The 24,032-nt window shown below is 49.6% G+C and overlaps 1 protein-coding gene across 1 annotated transcript in view; it reads left to right on the forward strand.

Moving 5' to 3' along the window:
* Positions 1 to 17,874: 17,874 nt before the first annotated feature.
* WNK2 (WNK lysine deficient protein kinase 2) overlaps positions 17,875 to 24,032 on the forward strand; it is an 85,147-nt gene continuing 78,989 nt past the window's right edge. The window contains exon 1 of the mRNA XM_058422272.1: positions 17,875 to 18,552. Coding sequence (XP_058278255.1) covers positions 17,875 to 18,552 — 678 coding nt within the window. The remainder of the gene's footprint in view (positions 18,553 to 24,032) is intronic.

Here is a 24,032-nt window from a genome sequence, read left to right on the forward strand (position 1 = left end):
TGGTGGTTACGAAAAAACCTAACACAGACCTATTTTTGAGTCAGCAGAATGGCAAAGAGGAGGGCTAAGTTTTGGAAAGCAGCGTGTTCATGGTTATGAAACCCAAAGTGGTAGACAGGCTCAAGCCCTCAACACTTCAGCAGTGCCCGCTCCATATCTGTTTATAAATCATTTTGCTAGGGGGACATTATTCAACTGAGAAAATACTCTTACTCCAGCCTGCCAGTGAAGAAAGCGTCATGACAAAAGAAAAGCAAATAGAGCTATTTTAAGGTATTGGAAGAGGCATCAAATGCAGCCATGTGCTTGCAGAAGGTTTAGCCTGGGCTGTGAGAGCCATCGCAGCCCAGCCTTGCCCTGGGCAGGCTTTGCAGAGCTTGTGTCGTCCTTTGGTAAAACAAAGGCTGATAGTGCACAGCTTCCTACAGGAATGCTGGCAAAGCATCTCAGAGAGTGCTGAGAAAAGCAGGCTGAGTGCCTTTAGGACATGTGCCTTGCAAAAGGAGGTTTCTGTTGCTGTGATCTCTTACTCCGTGTCAGAGAGACGTGGTGTGATGATTTTTAATGAATTCATTAGAGAGCATCCTAAGGAGGGCAATGAAGATGGGGAAGGGTCTGGAGGGGCTCTACAAGCAGTGGCTGAGGGCACTGGGTTTGCTCAGCTGCAGAAGGGAAGACTGAGGGCAGAGCTCCCCGGGGGCTGCAGCTCCTCCCGAGGGGCAGCTCCCATCTCTGCTCTGGGACAGGGACAGCAGCCAGGGAACGGCTGGAGCTGGGCCAGGGCAGGCTCAGGGTGGAGAGCAGGGAAAGCTTCTTCCCCCAGAGGCTGCTGGGCACTGAACAGACTCCCTGGGTTTGCTCATGCCCCCGAGGCTGCCCGAGCTCCAGGAGCGTTTGGACAGCGCTGCCAGGGATGCACAGGCTGGGATTGCTGGGCTGGGAACTGCACTCGATGGCCCTTCCAGCTCGGAGATTCTGTGACTCTGTGGTTTTACTGGTGCTGACACCGTCCTTCTCCATGGCACTCCCAGAACCTCTGCTCCCTTTGTTGCTCTGCCAGCTCTGGAAGTCCCCACAGGTGCTGTCTTTGGGAAGGGTGGGGTTATGCCTACATTTATATGTCACATTGGCAAAATGTGTTCCCAGGCAGTGGTGGTTTCCTTGCTGCGGTACAGCCCCGATGTCTTCTGCACTAATTCTGTTCTATCCTCGATATAACAATCTTAGGGATAAGCAGATGTATTTAGATACGACACACGTGAAACGGATCTTTTATTGTACCAATGTTTGTTTTATTTAGTAATTACATCAAATGGCCCTGAACCCAATAGCAGAATTTGGCACTGAATAGTTAATTCTGCTATAAAATCTGCAAAATCACTGGGAAGAGACGAATTCAGGCCTCAGGATTCTGGTGCAGAGGATAGAGGGTTATTTTTGCTCCCGTGTGGTTCAGATCAGGGATGTTTGGTGTACTGAACACAGATAGAGTTTCAATTACTTTTTGAAGTTGGAGTCTATTGGTAAAACTAGAATAACATTTTAGAAAATATAAATGCTTGAAAGAGCGAGCTTGAAAATTCCCTACTGAGGTATTACCTTAATGCCTTAGGGAGTGCAATTCTGGCCCACAAAATGAAACAGAAAAGGATACAGTTGTAACAGGATATTGCACAAAGGGGAGAACTGAGAATTTTGCTTTAAAATAATAATAAAAAAATATGAACTGGTTTTATTTATTTTTTTAGCAAATATTTTCTGCAAACCTCTGACAAAACTTTGTAAGTCCATCTGCACAACAGATATAAACTAGTATAAAAGATTTTATTATTCAGGTTTGTCCAAACTTGCAATGAAATGCAGTAAAGAATGGCCTGTGCCCTGTTGTTAAAAGTTGCCAAAAAATAATTGTGATGCATGAACTGAAAGCCTCATGTTTTAGCTGCTTTTCCAGCTTCTAAGATCTTTGGGGCTTTTGCACTGCATCCTTGATTACAACAATATTTAAGAAGCAATGATGTTATGAGGTGACACTGTTTGAAAACTATTATGATCCCCTATGAAGTGCAAGTAGATCATCAAAAACCCACTCACAACTAGTACCAGCCGAAACGTTGTTTGTCCTGCTTCCTACAAAAACCGAGCTATAAAGCCTCCTAAAGACGCAGTTAAAGAAGGCCAAATGAGAATTAGGCATCCTCGTTCAAATCCTCAATTGTTTCCCGCATCATTTTCCACCATCCAGAGCCATGCCCGGCTTTCAGTCCCGTGACCTGTAGAAATGAGGGCTGTATATTCTAAATTTTACCAAATGCTGTGAACCACTTTAAGTTACTGGCTAAGAAGTGACTGCCCCAGCAGGAAAGGGTAGGATCAGCATGTTGGAAGCCAGCTTTAGGTGATGCTGTGCCCAGGTGAAGTGCTGAGCCACCCCCAGCTCCTGGTCTGTCAAACCCTCTAGAAATTATCACCCTATTTGAGTTTATCACATATATAGAATCCCAGAATGGGTTGGAAGGACGTTAAAGATAATTTTTTTTCACCCCTGCCCTGGCAGGGACACCTTCCACTGTCCCAGGCTGCTCCAGCCCCAGTGTCCCACCTGGCCTCGGGCACTGCCAGGGATCCAGGGGCAGCCACAGCTGCTCTGGGCACCCTGTGCCAGGGCCTCAGCACCCTCACACCGTGTTGTCACCAGTGTAATGAAAATTGCAGATTTAACTTTCCAGCGTGCACTGATGCACACCAGCCCCTCCTTCATTCCCAGTGACACGCTCACAGTTCCCTGAACCTGTTGCTCAGGCATTTAATTGTGAAAGCCACACGGTTCTTTTCCCTGTCTGATGCCAGTGTGCTTTGCCCAGCTGAGGGGTGGCATTCAGGGATGCCCGTTGTTCCAGCTGAGGGCTGTGTTCGATGGGCGCTGTCCCCTGGGGCTGCCAGGGACCATCATCCCTCCCTTGCTCTGCTCTCCAGGAGCAACACGGATTTCCCCCCGTGCCGGGTGTTCTGACAGAAGCCCTGAAAGGTTATGTATAGCTTTTAGATGAAAATCCTAGAAGCAAACCAATTCTTACAGCTATGGAAATGGCAGAGATTTTGGAGCCTTTGAAAACCGGCTTCCTTTCCAGGAGGGCGCTGGAAGAAATCGCGGAGTGTGTCGGACGAGCCTGGAGCCCCTCCGGCGCTCAGAGGCAGCAGACACTGTGCTCAGCGCTCGAAACAATCGATGACTCCGCAGCTGCGCATCTCCCGGGGTGACGGGCTCACGAGGCATCGATCCCTCAGGCGATGTGCAATTGCACATCTCCTCTCCCGCTCTGTCCCCGGGGCTGCACCGTGATCGGGGCGGATTGATCCTGGACCAGGGGGAGCTGGCGGCGCGTTCATGCTTGTGGGGATGCGCAGGATTTACGGAGCTTCGCGGGGCCTGGGTGGAGCACGTGTCAGAGGAAAGGGAAGTGGAAAGTCAAAGAGAAAAACTGAGGCTCTTCTTCCTTCTGCTGCATTCTCATATAAAGCAGCATCATTAAAACCTCCGGTGAAAGGACGATAAAGCTCACGGAATTTAGCTGACATTCAGAAAAGGAATTTGAGTGTTGAAGAAATCCCTGTCTTTTAAACAGTTCTTGTTTCCAAATTCACATTCTGTGCTAGTTTTCCACGCTAATATTATCCTAGAATTGGGAGGCTATTATCAGAATTCCGCCCTGTAATACAGCCGTTCCGATATTTTGGTGCCGTGCACTTCACATGACCTTTTTAATATTCTGTTGCTTGACTGCTGCCTATTCTTATTCTTTTTGCTATTTACAGTTTTCCAGCCCCGTGGGGAAGGAATAACTGCACTGACTGATAATGACAATGTGGTCTGCTGGAATGAGCAGAACAGCTCCTCGAATAGCTACAGCCCAGTGTGGTTATGAGGTCAGGATTCACAGGGGCAGTCCCCTCTATTCCCATTGATGTTTCTGAGTGTTTTGCCATCATCCCAGTTATTTGCAGAGAGCAGGAACAGCATTAAGGAGCTATTCCAAAAGAAATTTACAAGACTCTAAAGAAAGTGGGTATTATGAATACAGAGGTTACTGGGATTTTCCTCCTCTAGTTCACCACAGGTTTTTTGGTTTTTTTTTTAGGTATGGGGTGGGGGGTTTTTTTGTTTTCTTTTGTGTTTTTTTTTTTTTTTTTAGTTTAAAGGCAAAAAGAAATGAAGCCTTAAAATCCTCATAGGACATGGGGAAACATCTCTACATTTGGATTAGATATTGGGTAGGAATTGTTCCCTGGCAGGGTGGGCAGGCCCTGGCACAGGTGCCCAGAGCAGCTGTGGCTGTCCCCAGATCCCTGGCAGTGCCCAAGGCCAGGTTGGACACTGGGGCTTGGAGCAGCCTGGGACAGCAGAAGGTGTCCCTGCCAGGGCAGGGCTGGCACTGGAAGGGCTCTGAGGTCCCTCCAACCCCAACCATTCTTGGTTCTGTGGTACTTGCACACTTAAAGAAACAGAAGAGGAATACTGAGCTTAGGGTATGATAGGATTCCATTTCTTCTGGCTGTTGTGCCACTGTGACTTTGGTAAGATGTGAAGGGCAGCTCTCCTGGGCTGCAGAGTGTTTTGCCTTTGCTTGTTTAGTTTTTGGTAGGGACAGAAGCTGTAACACTCACTGTTCTGAAGAATCATGGAATCTTTAAGGTTGGAAAAGACCTCCAAGGACATCAAGTCTTCAGCCAAATCCCACCAGGGTCACTAAACCACATTGCAACGTGCCGTGTCTGCTCTTTTGAGCAGCCCTGGACTACACCACGTCCCAGGGCTGTTCCAATGCTTTGCCACTCTTTCAGTGACTTTTTTCCTGATACCTAGCCTGAATCTCCCCTGAGGGTGTTTCCTCTTGTCCTGTCACTTTTTATGTGGGAGAACGGATTGAGAGGCCCCCTGGTTCCAGCCTCCTGTCAGGGAGCTGTGGAGGGCGAGAAGGGCCAGAGCTACTGCCCGAGGAAGGCAGATGCCTATAAATAAAGTGCACCAGATGCAGAACCTGATAAGGAGAGAGGAGAGTGTGCAAAGTGTGCTCTGTGGGCCAAATGAAAACCTATGGCTTAATCTTGGGTTGTGTGTGCTGCAATTAACACTGAAAAGGTTATGTGAATATTTTCCTCCCATAGCAAGAATCTAAATTATCCCTTTTATCCCAGAATTAGCAGAAACAAGAAAAAATACAGACTCTCCAGGAGCTGGTTTGCAGCCCAGTCCCCTGGGAGAGGAAGGGAGAGGGTGAGACACCCCTGACATTCAGCAGAGGAATCCCAGTTATGCCTCCTCTTTGCCAAGTCCAAATCTGTCTCTCGTGAGAATGCTGCTGGATTGGTAACATTCAGCATCAAGGAATTTGTGCTCAGCATGGCACTGGCCCCCAAATGGAGGTGTCTGGGGACTGAATTCTGGGGTCAAGGGGAAAGGAAGAGCCTTTCTCTCCTCCACCGGCCCTGATGCACAAACAGAACTTTTCCTCTAAAGCTATTCCTGCTTCACATTTTCCCTAACCAAAGAAAAGGGACTCACATCCTTATTGGCCTGTGGAAGAGATCTCTGATGCAGGTGCATGAATTCTCAAAGCAGCTGGGGTGGGGTCATGGCTACCCTGGCAACGAACTAGGTGTTGGAATTTTTCTGGGCAACTTTGGCTCCTCAGCCTAGAGATCCCATGATGTGCAAACAGTAAGGGGCTGATCCAAGAGCAGGTTAACATACAGAATATATCCCCCTCCTTCTTCTTCCCCAATCATATTAGAAATCTGGTTTGCTAAGCCTTTTCCCATGTTTATTTCTCTTGTGGATGCAGTTCCCCATGAGGAAGGTGCTCCTGCTCCCTGCTCCTGCTCCGTGGTCATGCACAATGCTGGAGAACGTGGTGCTGGCACTGCTCCAGGACCATCCTTCAGCTGTCCACAGCTCTCCAAACACAGATAAAAGAGCTGCCTAGTTTGGAGCATGTGCAGTCCAAGTAATGTGAGAGCCAGAAATACTCAGGAGACTGATACTCAGCAAGGAAAAAGGAGATGTTTCCTGAGAATGCTGAATAGAAGCAACAGACGCACATCACTAGACAAGGGTGGGTAGATATTTTCATGTGTAAGAGCAAAGTGGGAGACAGTGAGAAGCTGAGCCTGGGAAGAGGAGGCTGCTGTTCTGTAATCCTGTGGGCTGTGAAGGCAGGAAAGGCAGCAGAGCACAGCGACTGCCTCAGATGGAGCGACGGAGACACCGCTGAAAGCACCGCTGCCTCTGGAATACGTTCTGCGCCCGGAACACATGTTGCTAGGAAACTTTTATATTAAAAGGCATTCATCTTTAAACCCTGGGAACATAGTAATAGCTTCTCCTCTGTGCTAGGGAAGCTCTTTTAATGTCAGTCCTGACGTTACTGAGACAAGTAATATGTGAGAGGGAGAAAAATACCTTGAATTATCTTGGGCAAAGATTAAAATCTAACACTATTTTTAGATAGGGTTTGCAGAGTTTAACTGAGGTTTAGTCATTCTGGTCTGACTAGCAAGACACTGATGAAACATAGAATCATCCAGCTGTAGAATACCCCGAGTTGGGAGGGGCCCACAAGGATCATCCAGTCCTGCATTTTGGGGCTGCTTTCTTGAGGGGGTTTATTCTCTCAGTTTTTCCTTCCTTTCCTCCCTGGCTTGTGGTACTGGCATCCCAACAGTCCCAGAGTGATGTGATCACGCCAGCCAGCACCCTGAGGTGCCTCACGGCTGCAGTGGTGGCTTCCCTCCCGCTGTCACCACCCTGCATCACAGCCGTGCAGCCAGGGACCCGCACGGCTCCTGCTGCTGGTGTCCTCCCCGTGTGCTCCCTGCCCCTCTGCTCCGGGCACACCAAAACCTATCTGGCTTATTTCCCATGTCAAACTGGGAACTGAAAACGCGTTCTATGGTAGGTAACGGTCCCCTTAAAAATAAACAAAGGGTAAAAGGTCCCCCAAACCACTACTAAGAAGAGTATTGTGAGTAGTTGTGATGGAGTAGTTTCATTTTTACTGTCACTATGGGACTTGTCCCAGGGTGTTGGCTCCTTCCCCATGGTACGTCCAGCCTCTGTCTTTGCTCTGGGGGAGCACTGCAATTCTGAATGATTCACTGAGGGGGAGAACACCCTGCTAGGGTTGGCATTAAACATGTTAAGTGATTCTAAAAGTAACATCCTTGGAGTTCTGTGCAATGAAAATTGTTGGGTGGTTTTGTTTTTTTTTTTCTGGATAAGAATGATGGCCTTTATCACATCAGATGATAGACCTGGAAAAAGCAGACACGTTTTTGAACTCAAGCCAATTCTAACTTTAAGACTTGTGTAGTGACACGGAGTGGAATTGGCAGCCTGAACCTGTGGGATGGGGCAGAGCTTCTGAGGGTGTTCCTGCCCTGGGGATCAAGACTACCAGCAGCTGTGGCACCCCATTGTCTACATGAGTTTCCCTTGTCTGCCCTATCCTTCTAGTGTTTCCAAAAAGGAATATGGGTCAATTTAATGTCTGGAAACGTTCCAGAGCAGGAACCGTCCTTGTTTCTGGTGCTGGTAACACCACATGCGCCCTGCCCAACACTCTGCTGGCACAGAAATCAGCAGCGCCAGCTGTTTGTGGGCCAGATGTGCACGTCCACGGAGGCACTGGCTCTGCCAGTGGTTATCCAGCAGTGTGACACCTGCATGATTCACCTCATAAAAAAAAAGATTTGCAAAGAGCTTGCAAAATTGCATACCACTATGCTTACCTTGTTAACAGATACGTTTGAATTTCTTGGTCTATTTTTATGCAATCTAATGTAGCCGTATTGCAGGAAAAACATTTACTACGTTTGTCAAAATTACCTGTAGCAGGCAGATGTTCTTAATATGTGGTTTTGAAGTGGGAAGATCACTGAAATATTTGGCAGTAGAGCTAAATAGACAAATGTGCACTCTATTAACAAGGAACTTGTTATTTCTATTCATATTTATTTATAACATTTATCTAATAGTATACATTTTCAAGGACATGATGTGTCTACAGCTCAAAATGCAGACACACATAGAGTTGGGCTTTATAATCCTTATGGCTCCCTTTTAGCTCAGGATATTCCATGATTCCATGGTAACCAGTGGGATGGATGAGTAGACCTGTACTGCAGGATCACAGGTTGAATAGTGGATAATAATTATATTGCAGGGATTCCCTCCCTCAGTGCCCCACTCACCTGCCACGTGCGAGTTCGAGAACACAGGCAGCTGCACACTGAATTATGGCAGCACAGAGGGAGATCAGTTCCTCTGAGAACATTCTCATGCTCCGACGTTATGGCAACACCTTCTCTCTTATGCCACTTGGTGGAGCTTAGTGATTTTGGCTCTCAATACATCGCTTTGTAAACTTACACTTCAATTACACAAGCAGTTGTCACTGTGTCTTGAAAATGGGCCAAATCTCTGCCCAGAAAGTAACCCAAAAGTGTACCATCAATTCTAAGGAGCAAGATGCTGGTGCCTAGCTGCTGGCAACTTTGGTAATCATCTCTTCCCCTCATAAAAGTAATAGAATATATAGGGTGCTAATTTCAAAGAAAAAGTTGAAATATGGGCTTAGGGCCCTTGAATTTATGAGATATAGGATGAGAGATGCATAGAATTGTGTCACGCTTGGTTTATTTTTCAGAATTAAAATCATGTTTTAATTTCCCTTGCAGATTTTTGGGATGTATCTGGGTGGGAGATCTCACATTTGTTTGAACACATGTTTTTACTCAACAAGCACATGGACAGTGAGCAGACCCACAATTAAACTGAGAAATTATATCACATGCTGATCCTGCCTCCATTTAAATCAATGGACAGTCAGTACAATTAAACCAGAATTGGGTCCTAGGCTCAGACGTAGCATTTGTGCTTAGAGCCTACCTGGAAATTCGGGCCATGACACCAATTTCACTCTGTTGTCATCTAAACTATCTGTTCCTAAGTATAAATTAGTTGCTCCACAAATCTTATGGAGTTTCAGTTTTGTATGTTTGTCCAACACTTATTCTAAATTATCACACAAATACTATTATCCAATGAATGATATCTGATGTTTTGAAAATACTGATTTTTAACACCTGAACCTGAACTCCAGACCTTGGTGTTTGGTACCCAAAGTGAGATATGTTGCTTTTATTTTTGGAGGTATGTTGTATCTAAGAGGTCTCAAAGGCTCCTCCTAAACCCTCCTCCTGCAGGATGCCAGCTGTCTCGGCAGAGTCCCGAGACCAGGGGTTCATGTGCAGCCTTTTGCTGTTGTCAGGGAAAAGAAGGAAAAAGAACAAAAGACTCAGTCCTGGAATCTGTTGTCTGTGGTCTGCGATAGGATCTTCAATGGATTTTCTGGCTTCCCTTTGGGAACTGGAAATGGTAACTGCAGCTTCTTTACACTGTGGTATTTCTCAATTTCTTTTTTGTTTTGTTGGACTGACAGATGAGAAGGAAATTTTGACATGGCAATGTGCCATACATGTTCATCTAATACTGAAAACTGGCAATATATCAACGTTCTTCTGGAGTATTATTCTACAAGGCATAAGATAAGAGCAAAACTCTATTAGGACGTCTAAAAGCAGTTCAGAGCCGGCTGTGACTGCAACACACATGAACCAGTGCTCTCCACTAATTCTTATTGCAAGGCAAAAAGCCACAAGCGTAATTCTGCCCAAAAGGATGATCAATAAATGGAGTTAGCCTGGAGAAAATGAGGCTCATGGGGAGGCTTTTCACTCTCAGCACCTCCCTGACAGGAGGGTCTAGCCAGGTGGGGGTTTCTTTTCTCCCAAGTAACAAGGGACAGGACAAGAGGAAACAGCCTCAAGTTGCCCTGGGGGAGATTTAGATGGGTAATAGGGAAAATTTCTTCAGTGAAAGAGTTGTCCAGCTCTGGCACAGCTGCCCAGGGCAGTGGTCATCATCCCTGGAGGGATTTCACTGATGTTTAGACGTGGCACTTGGGTTACTGGTGAACAAGGTGGTGCTGGGTTAACGGTTGGACTTGATGACCTTCGAGGGCTTCCCCAAACTGACTGATTCTGACTTTTTCAGATGTTTGCAGGGGATCCAGCAGAGAGAAGAGCAAGGCTATGCTATTGTGCAGTGACACAAGGCCACCTCTCCTGTGTAGCCCACGCTCCAGGTCTGAGCATGGAGTCCACGGAGGGACCTCTTCATCCCCATTGCACTGCCAGCAGAGCAGCCAGCACTGAAAGGCCTGGTCATGTATCTCAAGTGTCATGTATCTCAGTCACCTTGGGACTCCAAAAGCTTCCTTATCCTTGCTGTGACCCCTAAACAGGCTTGGAGCTGTGTGTCCAGGTGGCAACTCCCCTCAGGAAGCCAATGGTATCTGCTGATTAGCTAAAAGCCCTTAAAAATGAAGTGTCAGTGTACTAAACAGGAGGTTTCTCATGAGATGAGGAGGGTGGAGGATGAAGGTTAAACTGAAGTGTCAGTGAAATACCAGGAGGAGGCTTCTCAAGAGGAGGGTGGAGGATTAAGGCTGTTTGGAGCACAGGCGTTGACTCCTCAGGTCTTTCATTGCCGTCCGTGTGTGACACAGTTTCTGCATTACTTTAGTGGTTAACCTTTGTAAATATTGTTTTAACTTCAGGCTAATGCCATAGTGGAGGTACTTGTGCCTTCTGAGTGCTCCTCACAGCGGTGTGTTGAGAGTCCCAGGAGCCAGCGAGGCACATGGCAATCCTCACAGCACTGCGCCCGTTCCAACTCATCTGCCCGTGAGCCTGTCACTGAATGCACAGTGCATGGAGGGAGGGTTTTGTGCTGGGGTTTTGTGCTCTCACCACTTCTTCAGTTCATGGAAAAGCCAGGATCAAAGAGCTCAGAATAATGAGCCGTGTTGCACGGAGATGAGATCAGCAGAAGTTCTTATTGAAGTCAGAAGAAGTTATGCCCCATCTTTTATGTTAGGAAGAATAATGACACTGTCATTATGTCTTAAATCTACCTATTTTGCAATATGATGTGTTAGATGGGCTCTTTGATAAAATACAGCTTCGTGCTAAAAATAAAAAGTAAAGGCTATTCACTTGCTCAACTTAAATATTAATGTTTTGCAAAGTCCTAACCATGCTATTAAGTGTCACATTCAACTCCTTGATTTGGTCTATTTTCTCTGTTCCTTGTTTTGATCTGATTCTTATATTGCTCTTTCCATCTATTTTGCTTTCATTATGAAGGTACCTGAGGGATCATAGCAGGAAACAGCACAAGAGGTGAAAGAGGTTTTCAAAAAACCCAATCTGCTCTTTGAGCTCTTGCAATCCCTGTGGCCAAGCAGGAGCATTGGGAAATTAATTGGGACATTCATTTGGGTTTCTGGCAGGCTGAAAGCCATTGTTTTCTGGCAAAGAAAAGCAGATAAATAATTAAATACAAACTTTGGAATTATGCAGTAATTTTAAAACAACTATTCATCATTGATCGGATTTGGAGTGGGAAAGGTGACAGGCTGCCTGTCTGAAAAATAAACCTCACCTTCATGAAGTGACGTGGAGAAATGATGCTCGATGTAAATCGTGGAATTGTAAAATAACTGTGCTTCTGCTGACTAAGCTGCCCTTCAGGGGGGCCTGAACACAATTCCCTGGGCACAGCTGGCTCCTGGGCTGGGGAGCAGTGATCACACCTCATAAATCCATACAGCAATGAAGATACTGCCCATTAACTTCTGTGCAGCACCATTAAGCTTGTTTATTTAAGGAACCTGAGAGGTAATGTGGTGGCATATTGTTATGCTGATTAAAATCTGTAGGAATTAAAAACGCGGAGCATTTTTTCAGCCTAAACTTGTCATGTATGTTAGAATGATGTGTTGTACCAGTGTCACACCGCAGGGCAAATGAAGATAAATGGAGGCCAGCCCCTCCTGAGAAGGGTGGCACAGACCCTCCCACCCCTGGCTGCCTGGCTCCCTGACCTGCAGGGTGAGTTTGCCAACAGCGTCCATCATGCTGACATACAGAGACGCTTTTTTACACCTTTGCGATTAGTTTGTATTAACTCGATGATTTAGAATCATAGAATCAGAGTCAATAATGTTGGAAAAGACCTTTAACATCAAGTCCAACCATTACCTTGAGATCAACTGATGCTTAGGAAGAAGTTCTTTATTATAAAGGTGCTGAGGCCCTGGCACAGGGTGCCCAGAGCAGCTGTGGCTGCCCCTGGATCCCTGGCAGTGCCCAAGGCCAGGCTGGACACTGGGGCTGGAGCAGCCTGGGACAATGGGAGGTGTTCCTGCCATGGCAGGGATGGAATGAGATGACCTTGAATCTTTCTAGGATTTTAGGATTCTGTGATACTTGGACCACTGTATGTATTTTGTCTCTATAAACAAATAGAACACAAATGACCTAACAGAGAATATATTGTGAAACTGTGTTTTTAAATGATCATTATTGTTCTTCCTAAGAAAAAGCAATTACTACATAACACTACATTAGGGCCCAGAGCACACGTGCAGGTGTAAGAGAATACCCTGGGTGCAACTGAAAGAGGCTCTCAATAGATATCTGACCTGATTTCAAACCAGTTATAAAGTATATTAAAAAACCAAGTTAACAGAAAACTGGAGGCCAGTACAGAGGTTTCCATGGTCTCCTGCAAGTATTTATTTTAAACAAATAAAAAATTTCTCAGTATCTGAGAAACCTGAAAGTCAAGCTGGTCCAACTGGACTGAACTTCCTCACTCGAAACTAACAAGCACGGAAGGAAAATAAAGGGCTGTTATGAAGTGAAAATGGTTCTTTTTCTCCCTTTTAAAACTAATGCTGGCTATTAACTAGGACAAGCTGTCCTGCTCTCTGTCAGTGAGTGACTGACTGTTCCTGCCAGAAGTGAGGGGAGTCAAAGACAGACCTGTGGTGATCTGCTTGTCAAGTGGAAATGCCCATCTGTGCCCTGGAGCCACGTGTGTCCCACTCAGCGCTGGGCATGGAGAGAGAACTTCACCCAGGGGATGAGCATCTTGGCTTTCATTCCTGCAAAAAGCAGTTGTCCAAGTCAGAGGCTTGATTAAGGTCACAGCGTCTGAGGTAGCACCTCCACTGCCCGTTAGTTGAAACGTGCTGTAATTTCCACTGCCCTCTGGATACCAGTCAGCTCTCGAGGGTGAAGCTGCTTCCAGCTGAGAGGAATGACAAGATTTGTCTTTACAAACAAGCCCTGGGTCTGCTGGTAGATATAACTAGAACTGAAAGATAAGAGAAACAATGGGAAGGACTCTACTGATTGATGAATGGAAAAGAAAGTACTTGTCTTTACAAACAAACCATAGGTTTGTTTGTAAATGAAATTGAATATTGAAAGATGAAAGCAACAATGGGAAAACCCCATAAATCCCATAAAAATTAAAAATTAGGGGGGTTATACATTAAAAAGGGAATCATTTGGGGAAGTCTGTACCTCTCAAGTACCTCAGCCAATGGGGAAAGAAAGAGGGAAATATGGCCAGGAAATTAGGATAAAAAGGAGGCTACGTCCTCCGAAAAACTGAGAGACCCTAGGGGAAATGCCCCATGGCCTCTCCCTTTATTTGAATAAAGTAAAAGGACTCCTCTGTCTCCTTTTTGGAATAAACCTCTGGTGTTCATGGATTAATTTTCCTAACACAGCTTGCTCTGATGATGGTTGATGATCCAACAATCAAGGAAACTGCAACTGTTCATCTTCTTCCATGCCCTTTGGTAATAAAGCCCACTGATGTAGTGTATGCTGTGTGGGTAGAACAACATCCTTGTGTCTGTGTGTCTGCTGGCTTGCACAGGGACAGCAGGACAATCAGTAACAGGCTCCTGTCTTGGGTAAACTGAGGAAAGTAGAGGCAAGCCCATAAAACAGCTTATCACAGGATGGGGAAGGTTGGAGGGGACCACAGCATGTCACCTGGTACTCCTGCCCCAGCAGAGTCATTCTAGAGCTCAGGATTGTGTCCATAGGCAGTTCTGGAGTATCCCCAGTGAGGGAGACTCCACAGCCTCTCTGTGCAGCCTGTTCCAGTGAGAGGTCTCCTGCCCAGGACAGACATTCTCCCTGATGGAAAGGTGGCTTGGAGGTGACTGTTCCCGTGGCTCAGGACTTTGGGTAGATGGCAGAAACATGGAGTGTGTCTGTCTGTCTGCACTCTAGGTTTCATTCCACATGCCTGCTGAGCATTCCTCACCCATCAGGCACGAGCTTGGGACAGCTTGAGCACAGGACACGGGAGCACTGGCCACTGGATCCTTCCCCAGCTGTGGTCATCGACTCTGGGGGAGGCCTGGAATGACTCCTGATGGCTGAGGAAAAGTTCTGTCTGGGATGGGCCACTGTTTCCTGCCATGGAGTGCTGGAGCAGACTGGGGCCAGTCCCAGAGCTGCCCATGGTGTGCCATGCCACTCTGCAGGTGTGGCACTGCCTGAGTGGGGTGTGCCCTAAGCTGTCACACACACCTGTGCCCAGCCCCGTGTTGTCACACCTCTGCCCAGCCCCGTGCTGTCACTCTGTGCCCAGCCCCGTGCTGTCACACCTCTGCCCAGCCCCGTGCTGTCACTCTGTGCCCAGCCCCGTGCTGTCACACCTGTGCCCAGCCCCGCACTGTCACACACACCTGTGCCCAGCCCTGTGCTGTCACCCTGTGCCCAGCTCACTCACCTGGGGACGTGGGGCATGCAGAGGGCAGCATGGAAAAGGTCAAACAGCAGACGTGGGAAGGAAGTTTTTCTTTCTGTTTTAGAATTATTAAAGATCATCCACGTAACAGACTCAGGGCACTTGCTAGTGGATCGTGATTAAGTTTGTGACGTGCAAATTGTTGCTAAGTTTTCAGTAGACAAGTAGACACAGGAAGAGCCCTGGGCACCTTCTGGCACCGACAGCACAAAAACTCAGCTGTGAGAACAGGTCCTGTTCCATCTGTGGAGCCCTGGGAAGGAGTCAGGGGACACTGGTGCAGCTTGGCAGTGCTTGTGTGTTCTCCTGAGGCAGGGGTGGGATGCTCCCTACACCTGAGGGTGCAGATTCCCTCTTTCCTCTGACAAGGTCTGGCAGACAGGGAAATCCAGTCTCTTTTTTTTTTTTTTTTTCCCCATTTTTCTTTATTGTGGGTTTTGGGGTTGGTATTTGGTCAGCTCTAGAATATTCCCCATCTTCTCCTGTCCACCTGCAGACTGAAATGCTGCCAGCTACACTTAGCCCACTCATTAGCCCGAATCTTATCCTTTTTCTACATGGTGGTGGGAATTTCTGTTGCTGTGAAGAGAGTTCTAGGACAATTTATATAATAAGTAGGAGAAGGTGTCAGAGCTCTTCGCCTTCCCTGCCTTTCTCCTGGTAACTGCAGACTGCTCTCTGTGTACCCGCAGAGAGGCGCAGACCCCGGCATACAGGACTAATGTTCGGGAATTCGGGTTCCCATACAGCGCACAAATCTGTATTTCATGCCACAATTGCAAGTCCCAGAAATATCACTAATATTTGAACACTTCAAAAAGCAAACCACTGAAAGATCAAATGCATCCATGAGGCTGAATTATTAGTGAAGTGTGATTTGTAAAAATAAACCCGGTGATTCTATTGACAATAACTACCTGGTTTCTTGTTTTGTTGTTTTTTTTTTTTTTTTAAATTCTTCTAAACCTAAAATTAATTAATTAAAAGAAGAACTAATTAGGGTTGCCTGACAGTCAGCTTCCTTTCCCTCAGAAATCTCAGGGAATAATTACTTGGTAAACCTTCTCTTTTTATATTTCTTTATTTACTTAAATTTTAATTACAAAAACATATGGTATGTTTGTATGAACGAATACTTGAGAAAGCAGCTTGGCAGTAGTGGCGACCAGAGTCCTTTCGTGAATTTACAGAGCAGAAATGTCACAGCTGTCACAGGGCACAGCCTTTGGCAAAGCCAGCGTCCCGCGTCTCTGACCTCACCTAAGGGTGAATTACAGAAGTTTGAGTTGGAAGGAACCTTAAATCTCATCTCATTCCTAACCCTGCCATGGGCAGGGACACCTTCCACTATCCCAGGATGCTCTGAGCCCCGTTCAGTCTAGCCTTGGACATTTCCAGGGATGGGGCAGCTGCAGCTTCTCTTGGAAACTTCTTCCAAGACCTCCCCACCCTCACAGGCAAGAATTCTTTCCCCACATCCCGTTTAATGCTGCCCTGTGGTAGTGGAAGCCATTCCCAGTGTCCTGTCCCCAGTCCCTCTCCAGCTCTCCTGGAGCCCCTTTAAACCCTGCCAGGGGCTCTGAGCTCTCCCTGGAGCTTCTCCTCTCCAGGTGAGCACCCCCAGCTCTGCCAGCCTGGCTCCAGAGCTGAGGGGCTCCAGCTCTCCCATTATTTTTGTGGCCTCCTCTGGACCAGCTCCAGCAGGTCCGTGTCCTTCTTGTGCTGAGGCCCCAGAACTGGAGGCAGTGCTCCAGGCGGGTTCTTCGAAGCACAGATGGGTGTGGAGATCCGAGTTTCCCCTCTATCTATGCTAATTCCAAGTGTTGGTCACAGTGAATGATGGGGTCAGTATCCACAGAGTGATTATCGAACTGCCCGGAATAAAGGGAAAAAAACCCATAAAAGACAGCCCAAGCGTCTTGCCGTGTGTTGTGCCCAGCCGTGCTGTACGTGGGCGGGCTGCGTGGCGTTCGCAGCGGCCACACGCGAGTCGGCGCCCGGTCGTATTCTGCATTTGAGGAACGCTGAAAGACGCTGCGCGCAAAGAGTATCCAGTTCCCTTCAAGTCACCTTCCCTTTGCTCGCGGCCGTGATAATCGACTGCTTGGCACAGCCGCCTCCCGGATCCAGAGATCGGCCGGAGCCGAGGCCCGCGCCCCGCACCCACCGCACAGCTGCGCGGGAGCGGGGCGCTCGGGGAGAGGCTCCGGGGAGATGTCTGGGAGCGACGCGCTCGGGGGACGCTCTGGAGGGGATACGCTCGGGGGATGCCCGTCGGGAGGATGCTCCAGGGGGACGCTCTCGGGCCCCGCGGGCACCTGCCGACGGGCGGACGCCGCCGGGCGCGGAGCGGGGCGCGGGACCCTCCCATTGTCTGCGGCGGGGCCGGGCGGGGCGGCGGAACCGGGGGCCGAGGACGAGGGGCGGCCGCCCACCCTCCGCAGCCTCATTGGCGGCCGCCGAGCGCCGGTGCCTTAAATGGGCGCTGCCCGGGAGCGCTGCCATTGACGAGCGGCGGCGGCGGGCGGGGGCTGCGGCTGCGGCGGGGCTGCGGCAGGGTGCCCGCGGGCAGGGGCGCGGAGCCGCCGGGCGCGGAGCGGGAGGCGCGGCCGGGCCGGCGCTGCGGCGGGGGCGGGCTGCGGCGCAGGGGCGGGCCGAGCGGATCCGAGCCGAGCCGCGGAGCCCCGCACCGGCAACGGCTCCCCCGGCCGCGCAGCGCACCCGGGCGGGCGCACGCTCGGCGGAGCCGCCCCTCCTCCGCCGCCCGCCTCCCCCGCGCATGGCGCTGAGCGCGGCGGCCCCCGGCTCCGCACGTAAGTAACGGCCCCGCCGCGCCTTTGTGCGCGGGCCGCCGCAGGTGAGGGGCCGCACCGGTCCGTCCGGCGCTCTCGGCCGCGCCCCTGCCGGGAACCGGGGCCGGGGGAGGGGGGGAGCCCAGTCGGAGCGGCCGCGGCCCGGCCCGGGGCCCGGCCGGTCGGAGCCCCGGGGCCGGGGGAGGTGCCCGGGGGGGGGACGGGCCGGGCCGCGGCGGCGCCCGCGCTCTGCCCCGCGCAGGTGGCGGCGCGGGGCGCGGCTCGCGGTGACTCCCCCGGGCCGGGGCGGCGGCGGCGGGCGCTGAGACCTCGGCCCGGATGGAGACCGGGGGCGATGCCGGAGCGGTGCCTCGGCGGGGCGGCGGGGCTCCGGCGGCTGCCGAGCCCGGCGCTGCCCCGGCTGCGGGGACCGGCGTGAAGGTGGATGGGCCCGGCGGCGGGGCGGCCGCGGACACGGACGCTGCTGCGGCACCGGCGGCCCCCGCCCCGCCGCCCCGCGGCCCCGGCTCCAGGGACCCCAAGCTGGTCCATCAGCGGTTCCTGCGGAGGAGCGTGGTGGACTCGGACCAGGAGGAGCCCGCCTTCGACCCGCCCGAGGCGGAGCACCAGCGGAGAATCATCCTGCTCCCCAAAACCAGGAGGATAATCGCGGAGCGGGCCAAGGCGGGGCAGGGGGCGGCGGAGGCGGCGGGCCGGGAGGCCGAGAGCTCCGGCGAGCCGCGGGCAGCGCCGGCCGCGGGCAGCGCCGCGGGCGCCGAGGAGCAGAAGGAGCCGGGCAAGGATGCGGAGCGCAGAGAGGCGCAGGATGCTGCCAAGGACCAGGGCAAGGCTAAGAAAGAGGAGCCCGAGGAGGAGGCTGACATGAAAGCGGTTGCCACCTCGCCGGATGGCAGGTTCCTAAAGTTTGATATCGAACTCGGGCGGGGATCCTTCAAAACGGTCTACAAGGGTCTGGACACGGAGACGTGGGTGGAAGTCGCGTGGTGTGAGCTGCAGGTAAGCCCAGCTGATCCTTGATCCTCTTGTGCGCTTTTTTTAATTTTATTTTTTTATTTTTTCCCTGCCTCATAAGACGGGAACCGAAGGCACCGTGCCGGTGTCATCCAGAGCAGCTCAGCCCTGAGCAGCCTTTATGGTCACCATCGCTTAGGATCCAGTGTCTAACTATAGCGCAGTATGCCCATTGGCTCCGGATCCACCACCTTACGTACACTCCTCCCACGCTTAACCCCCTCGGCCCGGCGGCGCCGGGGCCGCGCAGGACCCGCCTGGCGCAGCGAAGGTCACGCGTGGCTCCCCTCCCGCGGGGGCCCGGAGCGGAGCGGGGATGCTCGGCCCCGGCCCCTGCTCGGGCCCGCAGCTCCCCGTTAAAATGACACCGACAATCGGTGAATTGACCGCGTTTGCGGGAGGAGAATTTCCTTTTGTCTCAGGGCTTCATAAAGGCTGAGGAGCTGCTCCCCCCGACCTTCCCTCTCCCCTGCCATGAAATTTTCACTGTCCTGCTGAATCAAACCTCCTAATATGCCTCGGTGCTCGCCTTTTTTTTTAGGCATCGTGTGTGCAGCGTTTTGGTTAGGTCAAAGATTTATGTGTCCAAATACCTTTGAAAAGGTGGATTTTTATGTCAAAGTTGTAGATCCTCAGAGTGCAGTAATGAGAATGAAGGTTTAGGTGATGTCTTTTGCCACTCCCCTGTTCCTGGTGGGTTCTGTGGCCTTTGGTAAAAATCACTGTAGTACATGCTTATTTTTTTTTTTTTTTGCCTGTAGTGTAACTTAGAGTGCCTGTTACCTCACTTGTGTTGGCATCTCCTGGAATGAGACCTATCTAAGAGAAAAACCTAATACAGGCTTAATATTGTTTTATTTTCAGCCTGAGTTATTCTGTAACTTATGTGAAACGAGGGTCACTCTTCATTATAATTTGAGGTCTTTAAACTTCCACTGAGTGGCTGAGCTTTATGGCCTACAAGAGTATTTAACACTGACATGGAAATAATGTGTTATTGTAAGTCTGATCTCCTGGTTGTTTGTTTACATTTTAATGTTGTCCCAATCTGTTTGTAAATTACTCCTGGCTGCTTGGGATAGCTGGGGATGGATGTGCAGCTACGTCTCTATTCTCTGATGATTTCATTACACAACATAATCATAATTCACTGCAGCACTGCTCCCTTAATGAGAATTATGGGGAACACTTCTCAGTCTTCAGTCATGCATTCCCCGGCTGTTATCAGATGGGGATGCGGAATGGGAGACACAGCAGCCAGGCAAGGGCTGCTGGGCTGGTGCTGTGGGGCTGAACCCCTCTCTCCTCCAGCCCCGGGGGTCCTGGAGGGTTTGTGGGGAGAGGGGGGGTCTGGGGGATTGTTAAGGGGGTTTAAAAGAGGGCTGCTGGTGGGAAGCCTGGGGGCTGGCCTGGGCTTTGTCTGGCTTTGCTGGGAGCTGAATCTGGAGTGTGTAAGGCTGCTGAAGGAGAAGTCTGAAATCCGGGCGGGATGGTGGCTGGGATGCTGCTGGAGGCGGGTTGGAAGAAGCTGATGCTGCTCCTGTCCGTCCATGCAGCCCAGGCCAGCCCCGTGGCCGCAGGGCCGTCGCACAGACCCAGCACTCAGCAGGATGCCAGGTTTTCTCAGAGTGCTCTAGTGGGAGATTGACAGAGATGGATTTTCCGCATATTTTCTGTCACAGAGCAGCTTTAACGACTAAAGCCTGCCAAATGTATTGGCGAACGCTGCTTGGAAATGCTGCAAAGTCTGGATCATGTACACCTAAGGATGAGACTGGGAAGGGAAAAGTGCAAGTGTGAAAGCTTTCCCAACTGGTGCATGGCCTTCTTATTCTTAGTTGCACTTGTTTAGAATTACTTAACTGATTGTGTGTGAAGAAATCGTCGCTCAAATTCCCATTGGTTTTCATTGTATGTGCTTCGGCCCAAATCAGATGTTTCTGATAGATTTTTTTCAGTTTAATACAGGATTTGCTTTAGGCCTCTAATCGTGGAAAGAAAATTCTATTGTTTGGCTGCCTTAGATGAATTGGTGTGAATCCCTAGAAGGAGGCAGGGGCTGCTGGGTCTGCTGAAGCCTGTGCGTGCAGTTTTGAGTGGTGCCGGCAGTAATGTGAGATGGTATGTGACTTCGGAAGCCGGTACTTCGGTCTGGATTGGGAAAGCCTCATTGAATGACAAAAGCCTTTAACGGCTGTGGGATTAAAGCCTGTGCCTCTGGGCTGGATTTGCATGGAGGAGGCAATGGGAGAAGGTGTGAATGGCTGTGTTGTCTCCAGCTTTTTGACTTGTAGAATACTCTCAGTTCAGCTGGGGAATTTTAGGGAAAACATTCAGAGGGTGCTGTCAAGTAAATCACTTTATTAATGGCATTTCTATTTTTTTTTTCAGCTGTGCCAGTTAGCTCTGCCCCGATTTGTCTTTCTCTGCAAAAATTTAAAGTTCCCTATAGGTAGCAGGAGACTGAGTGGAAGCCATCATATCACTGTGCTGTTCGAGACAAAATGCCTTCCTCTGCAGCCTCACACCATCAGAACCCAGCCCAGAGCCTTTCTGTGGAAAAACTGCTGCAAGCTGTAGTTTTTTTCCTTCTGGAGATGCACTTGTGCCTGTTCCAGCCGGAGCGGGGAAGTTAAAGCGGGCAGCGTTGAGGTTCCATGCAGGCATTAATCCTGTCCTGGCTCAGCGGTTTTTCAGCCCGCTTGTGCTGTTGCCTGTATGTCTGTCTTTGTCCGTCTGTACAAAGGCCTCACGAGCCATTCTTGTTCAGTGGCTTTATTTCATTGAAAAGATGGCTTTAGGGTTCAGAGCTGAAGTCAGCTCTGATTAGGGCGGGATCCATGCGCTAACCAAATGATCTGGGCTTTAGACCTGTCTCAAGAGGTGAAAGCTGTAGTTGAATTCCAGCTAGAAAATAAGGCTATTGTTCCTTCATGAAGCTGAAGTGCCAGAGCAGGATTAGTGTGCCCTTGCAGTTTTGGAAGGGTTTGCATTCCAGGGTTTTCAGCGGCTATAATTAATATTAATTGGTGCCGTACAATCGCTGCGTGGTGAGGCTTTGGCATGACAGTATTGCAGTGCTGCACTCCTAAGTAAAATGTTGGGTCATGAATAAGGAATACAGGTTTTGCCGCTGCCTCGCCTGCAAGCCAAATATTCCTTTTAGTGAGATGAATGATTTCAGAATGCCCATCATGTTTCCCTTTGGGAATACATAGGGACTCTTCGAAGAGTCAGACCTGGTGCTGTGAAATGCAGAGGCCTCACTTGTACTTTATGGTTCTTGCTTGGACTGTGACTAGTGCCACTGTATTTAATTTTAATGTTGTTGTTTGTTGTTGAGAAATGGGGAAAGGTTGGGTTGTGTTATCCTGCTCTGGCCGGAGGATATGAGATGCCTGGTGATTCATCACAGTCTTATGCCCCTGTATCAAAATTCCAGGTTTTTTTTTCCTGAAAAGGGTAGTAACTCCAGGATTTCCACTGGTGTGGTAGTTTGGCTTTTGTTAGTATCCTTGCTGGCTGGCAGGATTCGTCTGATGTTGAAATAGTAGCAGGTTACTATCTGTGCTGGTAATTTATTGGCCAGATAGACTTTGTAGTGTAAATGAACAGAATAATTTAGAAAATCTGGGAGAAGAAAGGAGACAGACTGTACCTGAAAGCTTGAGTCTGGTATTGCTGTGTGCTTGCAGTAAGTGAACTTCAAGACCAATTTCATCTGTTTCAGTTAATTCTTGTAGATGTGAGTTCTGTTAAATCGAAACAATTGCTTTACAGTGTCAGTGTGAAAGTGTGTGCCTGTATCACTGGTGTTTGTTAGCAGAGCTGTTGCCCTGGTGTGGAGAAGCAGGGCAGGGATATGGTAGTGAACTATTAATAGACTGCTTCTCAAATTCAGTAAATGAAATACAGCTGGGTCAGGCTTCACGTTCTGCTGGTGAATCACACAAGACTCCTTTCTTTTGCTTTTGAGAACGTTGTGCCTCAAGGTTGATTGTGTGCTCTTTTAATTCTGGTGAAACTCTTCATGCTAAATGTGTGGGTCCAGCTGCCATAAGAAGAAATGGCTTCAAGTCAGAGCTCGGTGTAAGGGATATTTCTGGTCCCTTTGGTCATCTCATATCCACAGCTGATGGGAGTGGAAAAAGCTGATGTTGCAAGCTGTCACCGTGGTGATCCTTGCAATTGATACGCGGTCTGACATGAGTGAGGTTTACACTGGTGGTATTGTTTTGTGGCTGGGGTGTAACAGGTTTAAGAGTTCAGACGCAGTGGTAATGTTGTGCTAAAAGGAGCTGGCTGCTGGAGTTAACGTGTTTTGATAGTCTGAGTGACGAGAGATGCTGCGGAGGCTTGAAAGAGTGTCCTGGGAGGGAGAAGCCCTACTGTCAGGGTTGGGTGTGAAGGCATTGTTGGGGGGGAGGTAGGGATAAAGTTCTCCTGCCTCAGGAGCCTGCTGCAGTGGTTCGTGTGGGTTCGTGTGGGTTCAGTGCTGAGAAGTCTGTTTCTGGGTTTGCCACGCTGTCGCTGTTGTTGGCCAGCAGCAGGACACTTACCTGTGTGTGCATTAAGCTCTGGGCTGGGTCTGTGGCCAGAAGACATAAATACGAGCTAAGTGCTGCTGCGTGATGCCTGGACAGGCTGTAGGCACAAGGCAAGGGCAGCCAAAGGTGTGTCACACGAGATGTGTGACACTTGGCACTCCTGCTGGAAGGGACGTCCTCATTGCGCTGCCGCAGGAGGGGCTTGCAGATAGCAGCTGGGGAATGTCCAGAAGGGTCACGTGGAAGCAGAACTGGTGTAAGTTCATATATATGAAATTACACTGGTGGACAGCATGGCTGCTATCCCAGTGATGATTTTGGTGTGCCTGAAACCCAGGCTGGCCAAGAAGGGCAGCAGAGGATTTTCCTTGTGGTGTTGATAAGTCAAGTGGGAACAGCCTTCAGTCCAGTGCCTTGCTATTTCTGTGTAGCTCTGAAAGGAGGGAACAGCCCCGTACCCTGCTGCCCTCCTGGGAAGGGCAGGGCAGGTCACAGCTGCCTTCTCCAGCACTGCCTGGCTGCAGCTCTGCCTGGACTCTGCCCCAGTATGAGGGTACTTGTACATCCTTCTAAACCCAGCTTCTGCATAAACCACAAAATAGAGCCCCTTCTATGTGTGACTGGTCCCTTGCTCTGGAATGGGCTGATCTTCAAACCCATAAGCACATTCCTGTATCCGGTTCAAATCTCATTGTCCTCCAAAGGAACCAGGTCCTTATCTCGTTCTGGCATTATGCCTATCCCAAACAGCGTGCTTGTTGGGAATTTTGTCCATTTGGAATTAGCTGCGTGACTTCTGTGAGATCCTTTTGATGTGCATATGCCCTGTAAGAGACGCTGGAAGTCTGGGACACGGAGTGCATGGCAAGTCCTGCTTGTTCTCCCCTGTCCCCTGCCATCGCCTGCGCTGTGGATACA

This window comes from Hirundo rustica, chromosome 12, assembly GCF_015227805.2.
Source record: "Hirundo rustica isolate bHirRus1 chromosome 12, bHirRus1.pri.v3, whole genome shotgun sequence".
In the NCBI taxonomy this organism is placed as follows: Eukaryota; Metazoa; Chordata; class Aves; order Passeriformes; family Hirundinidae; genus Hirundo; species Hirundo rustica.